At 55.3% G+C, this 13,053-nt stretch overlaps 1 protein-coding gene across 1 annotated transcript; it reads left to right on the forward strand.

The window, feature by feature from the left end:
- Positions 1 to 2,498: 2,498 nt before the first annotated feature.
- On the forward strand, positions 2,499 to 11,039 carry Slc29a2 (solute carrier family 29 member 2). The gene is made up of 12 exons (XM_090347308.1): positions 2,499 to 2,701; positions 2,926 to 3,007; positions 4,634 to 4,794; positions 4,934 to 5,073; positions 5,344 to 5,478; positions 6,533 to 6,630; positions 6,770 to 6,854; positions 7,772 to 7,908; positions 8,128 to 8,233; positions 8,337 to 8,422; positions 9,016 to 9,215; positions 9,983 to 11,039. The coding sequence occupies exons 1-12, from the start codon at positions 2,673 to 2,675 to the stop codon at positions 10,092 to 10,094; spliced, it is 1,371 nt and encodes a 456-aa protein (XP_090203434.1). The 5' UTR covers positions 2,499 to 2,672; the 3' UTR covers positions 10,095 to 11,039.
- The last annotated feature ends 2,014 nt before the right edge of the window (positions 11,040 to 13,053 follow it).

Raw genomic sequence — 13,053 nt, forward strand, 5'->3', positions numbered from 1 at the left:
CTTTCCCTCCTCTCTCTCTCTCTCTCTCTCTCTCTCCCTCTTCTTTTCTTTTTTTGCCAGTACTGGGTCTTGAGCTCAGGGCCAGGGCACTGTCCTTGGGCACTTTTGCTCAAGGTTACTGCTCTGCTACTTGAGCCAAAGCACCACTTCCGGCTTTTTCTGAGTATGTGGTACCCAGGAATGGAACCTAGGGCTTCATGCATGGGAGGCGAGCACTCTACCACTAGGCTATGCTCCCTTTCTTTTCTTTTCTTTTTTATTTTTGAAATATACCAACATGGGGGCTTGAGCTCCTGTCTCCATATTCTTGCTTTTTTTGCTTAGGCCCAAACACGTATTCAGTTAATTGGAGATGAAAGTCTCCCAAATTTGGCCAGGCACTGGTGGTACACATTTGTAATCCTAGCTTCTCAGGAGGCTGAGATCTGATGATCAAACTTCAAAGCCAGCCCTGAAAGTCAACGAGACTCTTATTTCCAAGTAACTAACAAAAAGTAAAAAGTGGAGCTGTGGCTCAAGTGATGAGTGCTAGCCTCAAGCACACAAGCTCAGGGACAGTGTCCAGGCCAGAATTTAAACTGACACAAATAAAAACAAAAACTGGAGACCATATTTGAAAAATAAATAAATCAAAAGTAATGGGGGGGGAAGGGAGAGAATAACATGGGAAGGGGTAACAATGCTCAAGAAGTAGTGTACTCCCCACCTTACAAATGTAACTGTAACCCTGTAGAGCTGTGGTTCAAGTGGTAGAGTGCCAGCCTTGAGTGAGCAAGTTAAAGGATGGCATCAGGCCCAGAGCTCAAGCACCAGTACTTTTGCAAAGAAAAAGAAAAAAGGGGGGCTGGGAGTTTGGCCTAGTGGTAGAGTGCTTGCCTAGCATGCACGAAGACCCGGGTTTGATTCCTCGGTACTGAATACATAGACAAAGCAGGAAGTGGTGCTATGGCTCAAGTGGCAGAGCTCTAGCCTGAGAAAGCCCAAGGACAGTGCTCAGGCCCTGAGTTCAAACCCCAGGACTGGCAAAAAAAAAAAAAGTGACTTCTTCTGAGCATAACAATACTGAACCGCAGATTGGAAGGATCCATTTGTCATCAAGCATTTATGAACCAGGAAGGATGCTACATGTTGACAGTGAATCACAGAACTGCATGAGCAGTCTGCCCCACGTAGCTGGAGGGACAAAAACTCAACGAAAAAATCTGGAAACGGCTGTCAAATGCTATCACTTATGAAAATCATTTGTGGTTTCGAGCCTCTCCCTTCTCCAGCATCCAGAAAAAACATCCCATGGGTAAACTATGAAATAGTTGGAGCAAGTTAATTCAGACACTGCAATAAATGATGGTGCATGTATGTATATATGTATGTGCGTGTGTATGTGTGTATGTGCGTGTGTGCATGTGTGTGCATGTGCGTGTGTGCATGTGCACGTATGTGTATGTATGTGAATGCATGTGTATGTGAATGCGTGTGTATGTGTGTGCACGCGTGCATGTGTATATGTGTGTATGTGCGCATGTATGTGTATGTGTGTATGCATGTGCGTATGTGTGTATGTGTGTGTGTGTGTGTGTGCGTGTATGTGCGTGTATGTATATGTGTATGTGTGTATGTATGCATGTGTGTATGTGTATGCGCGTATGTGTATGCGTGTATGCATGTGTGTACGTGTGTGCGTGTATGTGTGTATGTGTATGTGTGTGCGTGTGCGTGTATGTGTGTATGTATGTGTGTGCGTGTATGTGCGTGTATGCGTGTGCGTGTGTGTGCGTATGCATGCATGTGTGTGTATGTGTGTGTATGTGTATGTGTGTATGTATGTGTATGTGTGTGTATGTGTGTATGCAGGCATGTGTGTGTGTGTGTATGTATGCATGTGTGTGTGTGTGTGTGTGTGGCCTCAGGGCCTCACGCCCATGCCCGTCTTTGTTCACTCAGGTCACAGCCTCATCTATGGCTGTTGGTGATTAGCAGCAGAGTCGCACAGAAATCCGCACAGGCTGGCATCGAACCGCGATCCTCAGATCTCAGTCTCCTGAGTTCACAGCTGCCAGGGGACAGAAGAGGCTTCCAGGCCCGGCCGCGCGGGTAGGGAGCCTGGGCTCCGCAGGACCGGGTCCCTGGGCGGCCAGGACCGGGCCAGCGCCCGCCTTCCCGACGGCCACGCGGCCTGCACCGGCCGGGGCCCCGCATGGCGAGGCCCGCCGAGATCTCGGGCGACAGAGGGCGACTTCCCCGGGCGCCGAGCAGGCCGAGAGCGGGGCCGGTCCCCCGGGTCCCTCCTCGCTCCCGCGGGTCCCCTCCGTCTCCCTCCCCGCGTCCTCCCTCCTCCGCGGCGCCCGGGACGGCGGTGGCGGTGGCGGCGGCGACTTCCCGCCGGCGGCCGGGGCCGGCGCGGCGCGGGGGCGGGCGGGCGACGGGAGGGCGGCGGGCGGCGGGCGGGCGGAGGGGCGCGGCGGGCGCTGTCCCCGCCCCGGGGCGGGGCTCAGGCCGGAGGCAGCGGAGGGCGCCGCCCGCCCGGACCGCGGAGCCCGCCGAGCTCGACCCGCTGCGCAGTCCCCGCGCCCCGGCCCCGCCGCGGCCCCGTGGAGACCCGGACCCCTCCAGCTCGCAGCGCCCCCGCTCGGAGCCCCCGGCCCGGAGCCCCCGGCCCGGAGCGTGCGGCGGCCATGGCGCGCGGAGGCGCCCCGCAGGACCGGTGAGTGGCGGCCCGGGGCCCGCGTGGCGCGGCCACGCGGGGTCCCCGCTCCGCGCTCTCCACGCCCCGGGCCGCGCGGACTACAGCTCCCGTCGGCCCGCGCCCTGGCTGGCTGTGGATCCGGGGCGGGGTGGGGGGGCGCGGGGCGGCGGGAGGAGGCCCGGGGCGGCGGGGGGGAGGCCCGGCGTGCGTCCTCGGGGTGACCTTCCGCCCGCTCCCCACAGCTACCACCTGGTCGGGATCAGCTTCTTCGTCCTGGGGCTGGGCACGCTGCTGCCCTGGAACTTCTTCATCACCGCCATCCCGGTGAGACCGCGGCCCGGCCCGCTCCCCCCGGCGCCCCACGCGCGCTGCCTGAGCGCGGGCTGCCCGTCCGCGGGCTGAAGCCCGGAGCTCCGGAGCGGAAACGCGGCCCTCGGGACCGAGAACCCCCAGGTCCCGGGGCTCCCGGGCTGCCTCAGGGGGGGTTGCCGCCCTCCAGTCCCGGGCAGCCGCGCCAGCAGTGCGTTTGCAGCGGTTGAATGGCGCTCGTCCCCAGAGCGCTTCTTGGTGCGTGCGCGCCGGGTGGTCCTGTGCTTGAACTCGGGCCTGGGCCGCTGTCCGGGCTTCTGGGCCCGAGACTAACAGCCTGGCACCGGAGACGCCGCTGCGCTTCCGGCTCTTTTGGCGCCTTCTTGGAGAGGAGTCTCCCGGGCTTCCCCCGCCCGCTCCGGGCTGGCCTCAGACCCGATCCTCCGGCCCCGGCCCCCGGGTAGCCACCTGCGCCGGGTAGCATCCCTCCTGGGCCCTCAGGGGGGCCGGGCGCAGCGGTGTGGAGGCGCCTGGCCGGGGAGGGACTTTCCGTCTCTAAGGCGAGGCGGGCGCGTGGAGCCTGGGTCTCCCTATCACTGGGTTACGTGAAAACCGGCCCCGGCCTGGGGGAGAACGATGGGGACAGGGCTATTAAGAGTGCAGCTTGACTGGACCCACGTCAGGCTTGGAACCCAGCGGGTGGTTCCCGGGAGAGGAAAACCATGTGTTCTGCTTCAGAAGAGTAGGATAGGTAAAGTGAGGAAGGAAATTCTCTACTGGAGGAAGGAAGGGCCTGTTCTGAGGAAAGAAAGAAAAAAAAAGTTTTCTAGAGCCTGGGGTCCCTGGGGATTAACAGGCTGGAACAGGAAACCAGGCACAAAAGGAAGGCTGGGGTCTGATTTTGGCCCCTGCCTCTCCTAAGCCTGCCTGTCAGACACACGACCAGTCAAGCCTTACCTCCAGCCCTGTGAGCTGATTCTGCCTGGCCAGAAATGCCCCAGGCTCTGTCTGCAATAAAGGGCCAGAAAATGCCTGAGGCACTGTAATCAGAGAGAAATCTGGGTAGAAGGTGAAAGAAGACTAAGTGGAAGTTGGCAGTGTATGTGCTCCGGAGAGGATGCTAAGGTTTGACACCTTAGCCAGACCCTGGCTTACCATAGGTGCTCAGTAAATACCCATGGTAATCGAATAGCCAGTTCCTGCTCCACGCTCATTATCCTAGTTACTCACACGGCTGAGATCTGAGAATCAGTGTTCCAAACCAGCCCTGGCAGGAAAGCCCATGAGACTCTATCTCCAAATCAGGAGCAAAACAAGAGGAAGTGGAAATGTGTAGCAAAATATGGGACAGCACCCAAGTCCTGAAGTCAAGCCTCAGTACCCCCAAAACAGAGGGAAAAGGAAAAAACAAAACCTGGAGACTGTTATAGGTATTGGGGCGGCTGGAATGAGATGCTGAAGAGATGAGATGCCCCACAGATTGAGTCAGACTCCTGCTGTTCTGTTCAGAGCTGGGGACAGTACAAGGACAAAGCTGACAGTTCCTACGTTAGCCAGGCTGTCACACAATGTAGCGACAGGCAGAGGAGGATGGCTGGAGGACTGTAGGTTCTGACCCTGTTCCACCTTCCCCTTGGGCAGTACTTCCAGGAACGCCTGGCGGGGGTCAACCACACAGCTGGGAATCTGAGCACCAACCACACGGGCCCCACAGACAGCTACAACTTCAACAACTGGCTGACACTGCTGTCCCAGCTGCCTCTGCTGCTCTTCACCCTCCTCAACTCCTTCCTGTACCAGTGGTAAGACCCCCCACCCCTAGCCCTCCCAGCCCCCTTGCTCAGGCAGCAGCATCTAGGTCCGGGAAGAGTCCCCATCCTTCCCACTGTCCTGCCCCTGGCTTGCCTGGGTGTGTCTGATGTCCTCTCCCCCTGTGAGCAGCATCCCGGAGTCTGTGCGTATCCTGGGCAGCCTGCTGGCCATCCTCTTCTTCTTTGCCCTGACAGCAGCACTGGTCAAGGTGGATGTGAACCCCGGCCCCTTCTTTTCCATCACTATGGCCTCCGTCTGGTTCATCAACTGTGAGTACCTCGGCCCTTCCCTGCAAGGCTTCTTGTGTGTAACAGATCAAGAAGGGACACCAACACTATCGGGCCTAGCGGGAGAGAAGCCCCTCACCCCACCGCTGGTCTCGGTCACTGGGCCCACCGATCGATGGCTGTGCTTTAGAAGCAGTGGGGATAAATGGGTGGCCTATTGCACCAGAGTCCCTTCTGTACCCTGGCGATGCTTCCGTGCGGAGTCCCAGAGGTGGCCCATGGCTGGGTGGCCACATCCCTGTCTCTCCACAGCCTTCTGTGCAGTGCTACAAGGCAGCCTCTTCGGGCAGGTGGGCACCATGCCATCTACCTACAGCACCCTGTTCCTCAGTGGACAAGGCCTGGCTGGAATCTTCGCTGCCCTCGCCATGCTCATGTCCATGGCTAGTGAGTACCCCGGCCTGGGGAGGTGGAAGGCCAAGCTCTGGCTTGGGGGTAGCAGAGAGGATGGCCTGGAGGCAGATGGTGGGGCGCTGGGTGGGGGATGGGGAGCACACTCCAGTTCATACCAATGAGCTGATAGGCTGGCTGAACTTGGAGCCTGGGGCGAGATTCCTGGGTCTACAGTGGTTTGTGCACGTGGGCAGATGCTGAGGGAGGATCAGTTGGGATTCATTTAGACTTGAGCTTGAATCTGTCTCACTGATCATAAGCCTGGAGGCATTGGCCCAGGCCTTTGGCTTTCTTGTGCAATAGTTAACCTGCACAGGATGTAGCTGTCTGCGCTCAGCCCACAACAAAATGCCATGTAAAGCAAAGTGAGATAAATGAAGGGCTGATCTGTATAAGATTTCTGAGCCCCAGCCAGGTGCCAGTGGCTCACACCTGTAATCCTAGCTACTCAGGAGGCTAAGATCTGAGGATCTCGGTTCAAAGCCAGCCCGGGCATGAAAGTCTTATCTTCAGTTGAACACCAAAAACCAGAAGTGGCTGTGTAGTTCAAATGGTAGAGCCCAGTGGTAGGGCAGTAACTTTGAGCCAAAGAGCTGAGGGGTAACACCCAGGCCGAGTTCAAGACCCAAGAACACCCCCACACCCCCCCCACACACATACAAAAAGCCCTGAGCCCAACACTGGTAGCCCTGCCTACTCAAAAGGCTGAGTTCTAAGGATCAAGGTTCAAAACCAGCCCAGGCAGGAAAAGTCTAGAAAAAATGATCTCCAGTTAACCAGCAAAAAGCTGGTGGTTCACATGTTAGAGCTTCAGCCTTGTGCACAAAAAGAACTCAAGGCCCCAAGTTCAAACCCAAGGAATGGCACAAAAGGGAAGGAAGGCAGGAGGGAAAGGAAAGGAAGGAAGATCCTTGAGTTTGTGAGTGGAGAGAAGAGGATCTGGGGCTCACCCTGAGAACCGTGCATGCTGTGAGAAGTAAGAACTTGGTGGCCCCAGGGCACCCGTGGAGCCATCACCTCACCCCTCAAGTGGAATTTTCTGCCGCAGGTGGTGTGGATGCCCAGACTTCCGCCCTCGGCTACTTCATCACACCCTGTGTGGGCATCCTTCTGTCCATCATTTGCTACCTGAGCCTGCCACACCTGGTGAGCCTGCCCGTGGAACCTGTATCCCACTCCTTAGATCTGAGGTCTGGGGTGGGGTGGTGGGGATCACTCGTGCTTAGCCCTGATTCCCCAAAGCAGCAAAGAGATCCTCCCACTTCCCTTCTCCATGCTTCTGCAGGAGTTTGCGCACTACTACCTGGCCAAGAAGCCATCACAGACCCCAGTTCAGGAATTGGAGACCAAAGCTGAGCTCCTCCAGGCTGGTAAGACCCCAGGACTGAGCAGGGGAGGTGAAGAAAAGCCTTCAGCCAGCTCCCCTGGGAAGTATTCCCTTCTGTGCCCAACTAAGCTGCATTCCTTGGAGTCTTGTGTTTGCAGAGGTAGAAAATTGCCATGGAATTCAAGTCATCCCTGTATGTTTGCTTGAGGGGCAAGTATTGAGATGGGGTCTTTGTTATATGTACCCTAGGGTGACTTAGAACTTGCTGTCCTCCAACCTTAGTCCTCTACCGATAAGTGCTGGGGTTACAGGTATATACCACCACACCTGGCTTTTAATCAACCCTACTCCTCTTTCAAAGGGAGAAGCCAGGAGACCTTCATACATGTCAGCCCTGGGTCTAAACACAGCTGACTCCTGGGTTCACAACACCCAAGCGTTGTGGCCTTGAACAAGTCATTTACCTCCGCTAGCCTTAGTTTCTACATCTGTAAAGTGATGGCAGTGAGAGAAGCCAGCCGAAATTACTGGCAGATTTAGGGGGGGGGGTTGTTTGTTTGTTTATTTTGTCAGTTGTGGGACTTGAACTCTCTGGGTCTGGGCGTTGTCCCTGAGCTCTTCAGCTCAAGGCTACCACCCTACCCCTTGAGCCACAGCACCACTTCCCAAGACTGGTGTCTCCTGCCTGTAACCTCAGCCCTCAGGAGACTGAGTTCAAGGATCGTGAGTTTGAGGTCAAGCTGAGTTCTATAGAAAACCCTGTGTTAGGAAACTAATAGATGAGGATGTATGTAGCTCCGTGATAGACCATAAACCCAAGACACTGGGCTCAGTCCTCAGCCCGGCAAAACCAAATTAATAATAAGTGAATGTCATGGTGCCATCCTCTATTCCTGCACCTGAGCGGGAGGGCAGCAGCTAGGGCCTGAACACGAGCTCCGGGCTTTCTTCTTGTTCCAGATGAGAAGAATGGAATCCCAGGCGGCCTCCAGAAGACAACGCTGACTCTAGATCTTGACCCTGAAAAGGAAGCAGAGCCAGAATCAGTTGCGCCACCAAAGCCAGAGAAACCTTCAGTGTTCGTTGTCCTCCGGAAGGTTCGGCTGGGGCGGAGAGGGACGCCTTCTCCTGTCCTCACTGCAGAGTCTCTGACTCGAGTGGGCCTAAGTACTCGCTTTAGTACCCTAAGATTGTTTTGGTGGGTCAGAGATACAGCAGGCCCTGGATGCTCTGTCCTTGGGCAGGACTGGGGTGACATGGTTGGGCCTGGGCCTGGGGCTGCGTTGCTGACTCACAGCCCCACCTCTGGCTTCCAGATCTGGCTGACAGCGCTGTGCCTTGTGCTTGTCTTCACCGCCACCCTGTCTGTCTTCCCAGCCATCACAGCCATGGTGACCAGCGACGCCAGTCCTGGGAAATGGAGTACGTGTGTAGAGTACAGAGAGGACGGCAAGGCAGAGGGGAATGAGAATGGAGGGGAGGGGAGGGTAAGGTCACCCGCCACCCACCCTCTCCCTTCATCCAGGCAAGTTCTTCAACCCGATTTGCTGCTTCCTGCTTTTCAACATCATGGACTGGCTGGGCCGGAGCCTGACCTCCTACTTCCTGTGGGTGGGTGAGCGTGCCAGGGCTGGAAGGGCTCACAGGTTAGGAGGGGACTAGAGGGCACAAAGGAAGATGGAAAAATCACCCTCCAGCTGGACACTGGTAGCTCAACACCTGTAATCCTAGCCGCTCAGGAGCCCGAGACTGGAGGATTGGGGGGTGGGGAGGGCAGGTAGAAGCAGCCAGCTGCCTGGACAGAGAAAAGTCTCATCTCCAGTTCATCACCAAGAAAAGCTGGAACTGGAGCTTTAAATGTAAAACACCAGCCTTGAACAAAAAGGCAAGTGAGAGCATAAGGCCCTGAGTTCAAGCCCCAGTATTCACACAAAGGAAAGGTAGAAACAAAGAGAAACCCTTGAATGCTGCTTCAGGCCTCTTCCAGGTCTGCTACATAGGGAGCACAAGAGATAGCAGAGGAAACTGAGGCTCTTGTCAGGCTTGTTCTCTAGAGACCTGGTGCAGGATTCCCACTGGCTCATGGGTGGGTGAGGGGAGAGGAGGACGGGGTGACTGCAAGTCTATGCTTCTGGGGTCCTGAGGTGTCCCCAGAGCAGAAACCTGGCCCTCAGGGACCATGCTCACCCAAGCCTCTGTCACAGCCCGATGAGAACAGCCGCCTGCTGCCCCTGCTCGTGTGCCTACGTTTCTTGTTCGTGCCACTCTTCATGCTGTGCAATGTGCCAGAACGGACCCGGCTGCCCATCCTCTTCAAGCAGGACGCGTACTTCATCGTATTCATGCTCCACTTTGCCATTTCCAACGGCTACCTGGTGTCCCTCACCATGTGCCTGGCACCCAGGTCTGGGGCAGGGGAGGGGGCACCACCTCCAAGGGGAGAGAGGCAGGGATAGCTGCTGCTAGGAAGGAACCTGTGCCTGCCCTGGTCAGCCCAGCTGTCTGACTTCAGGACTCATTGGCGCCACCCTGTGGCTCATGCTCTTATTGCTGAGCTGATCCCAGAAGACCTGGAGCTGGGAGTGGCCACTTAACCAAGTCCCAGGCTCTGGTTCTGGGAACTCTTCCCGAGAGCCTGTTTTCCTTCCTTTGTAAACAAGTGGGCATTTCAGAGCCCAGCTAGCTTCAGCTGTTCTCAGTTTGCTCAGAAGCAGAGTGCATGGGCCAACGGAGCTGAGAATCTTTGAGTGTAAAGGTGACAAGGAAAACCAGTGGGGAAGCCCATAATCCTGTCAGGAGGCTGAGATCTGAAGATCATGGTTCAAAGCCAGCCTGGGCAGGAAAGTCATGAAACTCCTACCTCCAATTAACCACCAGAAAACTGGAAGTAGAGCCAACACTGCTCAGGGACAGTGCCCAGGCCCCAAGTTCAAGCCATGGGACACACACACACACACACACACACACACACACACACAGCTGGGGCCCTTTTTTGAGAAGGAACACAGTGGAATCCAGAACCCTCTAATGGGAAACCCCTACAGGGAAGGGTTAGATTGTAGAGACAAGGGCAGAGTTAGACCTGGAGTAGACCGCCGGTCCCTGTGTAGGAACAGCAGAGGCCTGGAAAGGGATCAGCATTTTCTAAGCTCCTATTTCTGTGTGCTACAGGCAAGTCCTACCACATGAGAGGGAAGTGGCTGGCGCCCTCATGACCTTCTTCCTTGCCCTGGGACTGTCCTCCGGAGCCTCCCTCTCCTTCCTCTTCAAGGCCTTGCTCTAAGGATCGTCATGGCTTCCCGTAGCCCCTTCACACCCCCTGTTGGGCCATGGTCTGCAGGAGGCAGAAGGGGCTGGAGCTGCTCTCAGCCATTAGCTGGTGGCGGTTTGGGGTGCTGAGAGGAAGAATCTACCAGAGGTCATTCTGCCCTCCCCCAGGAATGGGACAGGACAAAGAGAAATGGACTTCACCTAGATGTAGGAAAAGTGCATTCACCGGATGCCAGTGGCTCAAGCCCGTAATCCTAGCTACTCAGAAGGCTGAGATCTGAGGATCCAAGGTTGGAAGCCAGCCCTGGCAAGAAGGTTTATGAGATGCTTATCTCCACTTAACCAGCAGAAAGCACATCAGAAGAGTGTTGCGCAGGGAAAGAAGAGGACAGAGCCAGGGCCTTTCACACTGTCACTACTGCATCTCTTCTTCAAGATGTCACCTGCTGAGCCCAGGGAGAACAGGGCTCAGTACAGGGACCCGCCGTTCTGCATCCTTCCAGGCTCCAGTACCAAGGCTCTCTCAGAGCAAAGGGAGACAGCACAGATGTCAAGATCAGGCCTCTGAGCCTCCAACAGTATTTTTATGGCCAATTCTAACCAGGCCCAGTGAGGGCCGGCTCTCCTGATGGCAGGTAACCTGCCTGTTTGTGTACTGTACTTTACAGTTTGCAGAACTCTTCCACGCCCATTTTCTCACTGACGCCTCAGTGAGGCCCTCGGAAACAGTGGGACAAAGCCTGGGCCTCTCTCTGTTGAACAGGGAAGGAAGTAATCAGTCCATGGCAGGGCTGGCATGCAGTCCCCTTCTCTCTTCCCTGGAGGCGCTGCTCCTCCTGTCTTCACCCCTCTTCTGAAGAGGGCCAGGGCAGGTCTCCTAAGCACTCACCCTACCTTTGGCCCTGTTTCTTTCTATGATCCTGCCTCTGGGGGCTAATAACAACCTCATTTATTTGTATGATGTGTCTGCAGACTCTTTATTTTCCAGTGCATTGTGGGCTTTCTCCTCCTCGCTGAGCTGGGAGGTAGGGATGGAGATGGCTATGGTAGATGGGTTAATAGAGGATTTGGTAGGTGTCTCCGCTGGGCCCTCAGAAACACATGGCATCATAAATCGGCGAGGAGCTCTATGTTCCTGGGAGAAGGAACCGAATGGTGGAGCAGGGCTCATCCTGGTGTCCTTTGCTTCCCTGAAAGGCTTAGCCTGGAGAGAGGCAATCAGCCTGGGCAGGGCTTCCACAGCTTAGCCAGGGCACTTGATGGCTAAAAACGGGGCCTTTACCACCAGTTCCACCTGCTATACCCCCAGCTGCTATGACTTCACAGAATACAACCTGCTTAGAAGCCACAGACTTTTTTTTTTGGATATGGGCTTGAACCTTGGGGCCTGTCCCTGAACTCTTGCTCAAGGCTGGTTGGTTTTCTGCTATGTTGAACCACAGCTCCATTTCCAGATTTTGAGTGGTTAATTGGAGATAAGTCTTAGACTCCTACCTGCGCTGGCTTTGAACCATGAGTCTCAAGAAGTGGAGCTGTGGCTCAATAGGGAGGGCAGTAGCCTTGAGCTGAAGAGCTTAGGGACAGTGCCTAGGCCCAGGGTTCAAGCCCCACAACTGACCAAAAAAAAAAAAGTCAATTTGAACCATGATCCTCAGATCTCAGCCTCTTGAGTAGCTAGGATTACAGGCATGAGCCACTGTTGTTCAGAATCAGACTTTTTTTGGGGGGTTGGTCATGTGACTTGAACTCTGGGCTGGGTGTTGTCCCTGAGTTCTTCAGCTCAAGACTACTGCCCTACCCCTCGATGCACACACCCACTTGCAGCTTTCTAGTGGTTAATTGAAGATAAGAGTGTCATGTTCTTTAGTACTTGGGCTGGCTTTGAACCGTGATCCTCAGATCTCAGCCTCCTGAGTAGCTAGGATTACAGGCATGAGCCACCGTGCCCAACATTTTTTTGTTTTTGTTTTTTAATGCCAGCGTTAGGGCTTCAACTCAGAGCCTCTTACTCTTGCTTGGCTGTGTGTGTGTGTGTGTGTGTGTGGTCCTTGGACCTTCCTGTCTAGGCTGGATTCAACCCACAATCCTTAGATCTCAGCCTCCTGAATCAGATTACAGGTGTGAACCACCTGTGCCTGCTACATAGACTTGATATAGATGAGGTGAGGCAGGATGGGACCTTAGCCAAAATAACCACAGGCAGACTACCAACAGTGGGAAGTGAAAGTTCAGTCCTTTGACCACCATTCACAGACACCTGGGGTGTGCCTAGCTCCTTTGACCTGGAGAGCCTGAAGCACAGGAACGCACGCTCTCTGTTCCCAAGACCATGTGAAACAGCTACGGGCGTGGGCCAGCAGAAGCTTGTGACAGACTCCAGAAGGAGCCACTGGCCCACCAGGGAGGTGTACATCGGTGTTCTGGAGGTAGAGTTCCCTCACCTGACCTTTGAGGGATGAACATGAGTTTGCTGGGCTGAGCTGGAGAAAGGAGCACCCCCATCAGAGAAGCCAGAGAATGTGAAAGGTATGAGCATACAATTTTCAGTAGTGACTTCTAAGGGATGTGAGGGAGAAAAAGGAAAGAGGGTAAGGTGGGAGAGGTAGCAGTTGGCAGAAGAAACATGTCCTTCAATCAAAGGGACAAGTGGATGACTGGGGCCCTGAGAGGGCCAGAAATCGGTGGGCATTTCTGTGTTGGGCTTTCTGGATCACCTGAGAGCTGCAAGGAGCCCTTTGCTCCTGAGCAGAGCATCTACAGGGTGCACTCTTGGCTGAAGTGACATGGTCAGATTTGTGTTCTAGAAAGATCCCTTTGGGTGGTGAATTGGAGAGATAGGACAGGGTAGAGTAACCATGGCTGGGTCTTTTCCTTGCAGCCAGTGAGATGGGGAGCAGCAGCCAGTGGAAGAGAAGAAGAGGGAGACAGAAGGTAGGATGACTTCCTCTCCAGAGGCCACTTCACCTTGGTCC

The sequence above is a fragment of the Megascapheus bottae genome, chromosome 16, assembly GCF_031878675.1.
Source record: "Megascapheus bottae isolate mThoBot1 chromosome 16, mThoBot2.hap1, whole genome shotgun sequence".
Lineage (NCBI taxonomy): Eukaryota > Metazoa > Chordata > Mammalia > Rodentia > Geomyidae > Megascapheus > Megascapheus bottae.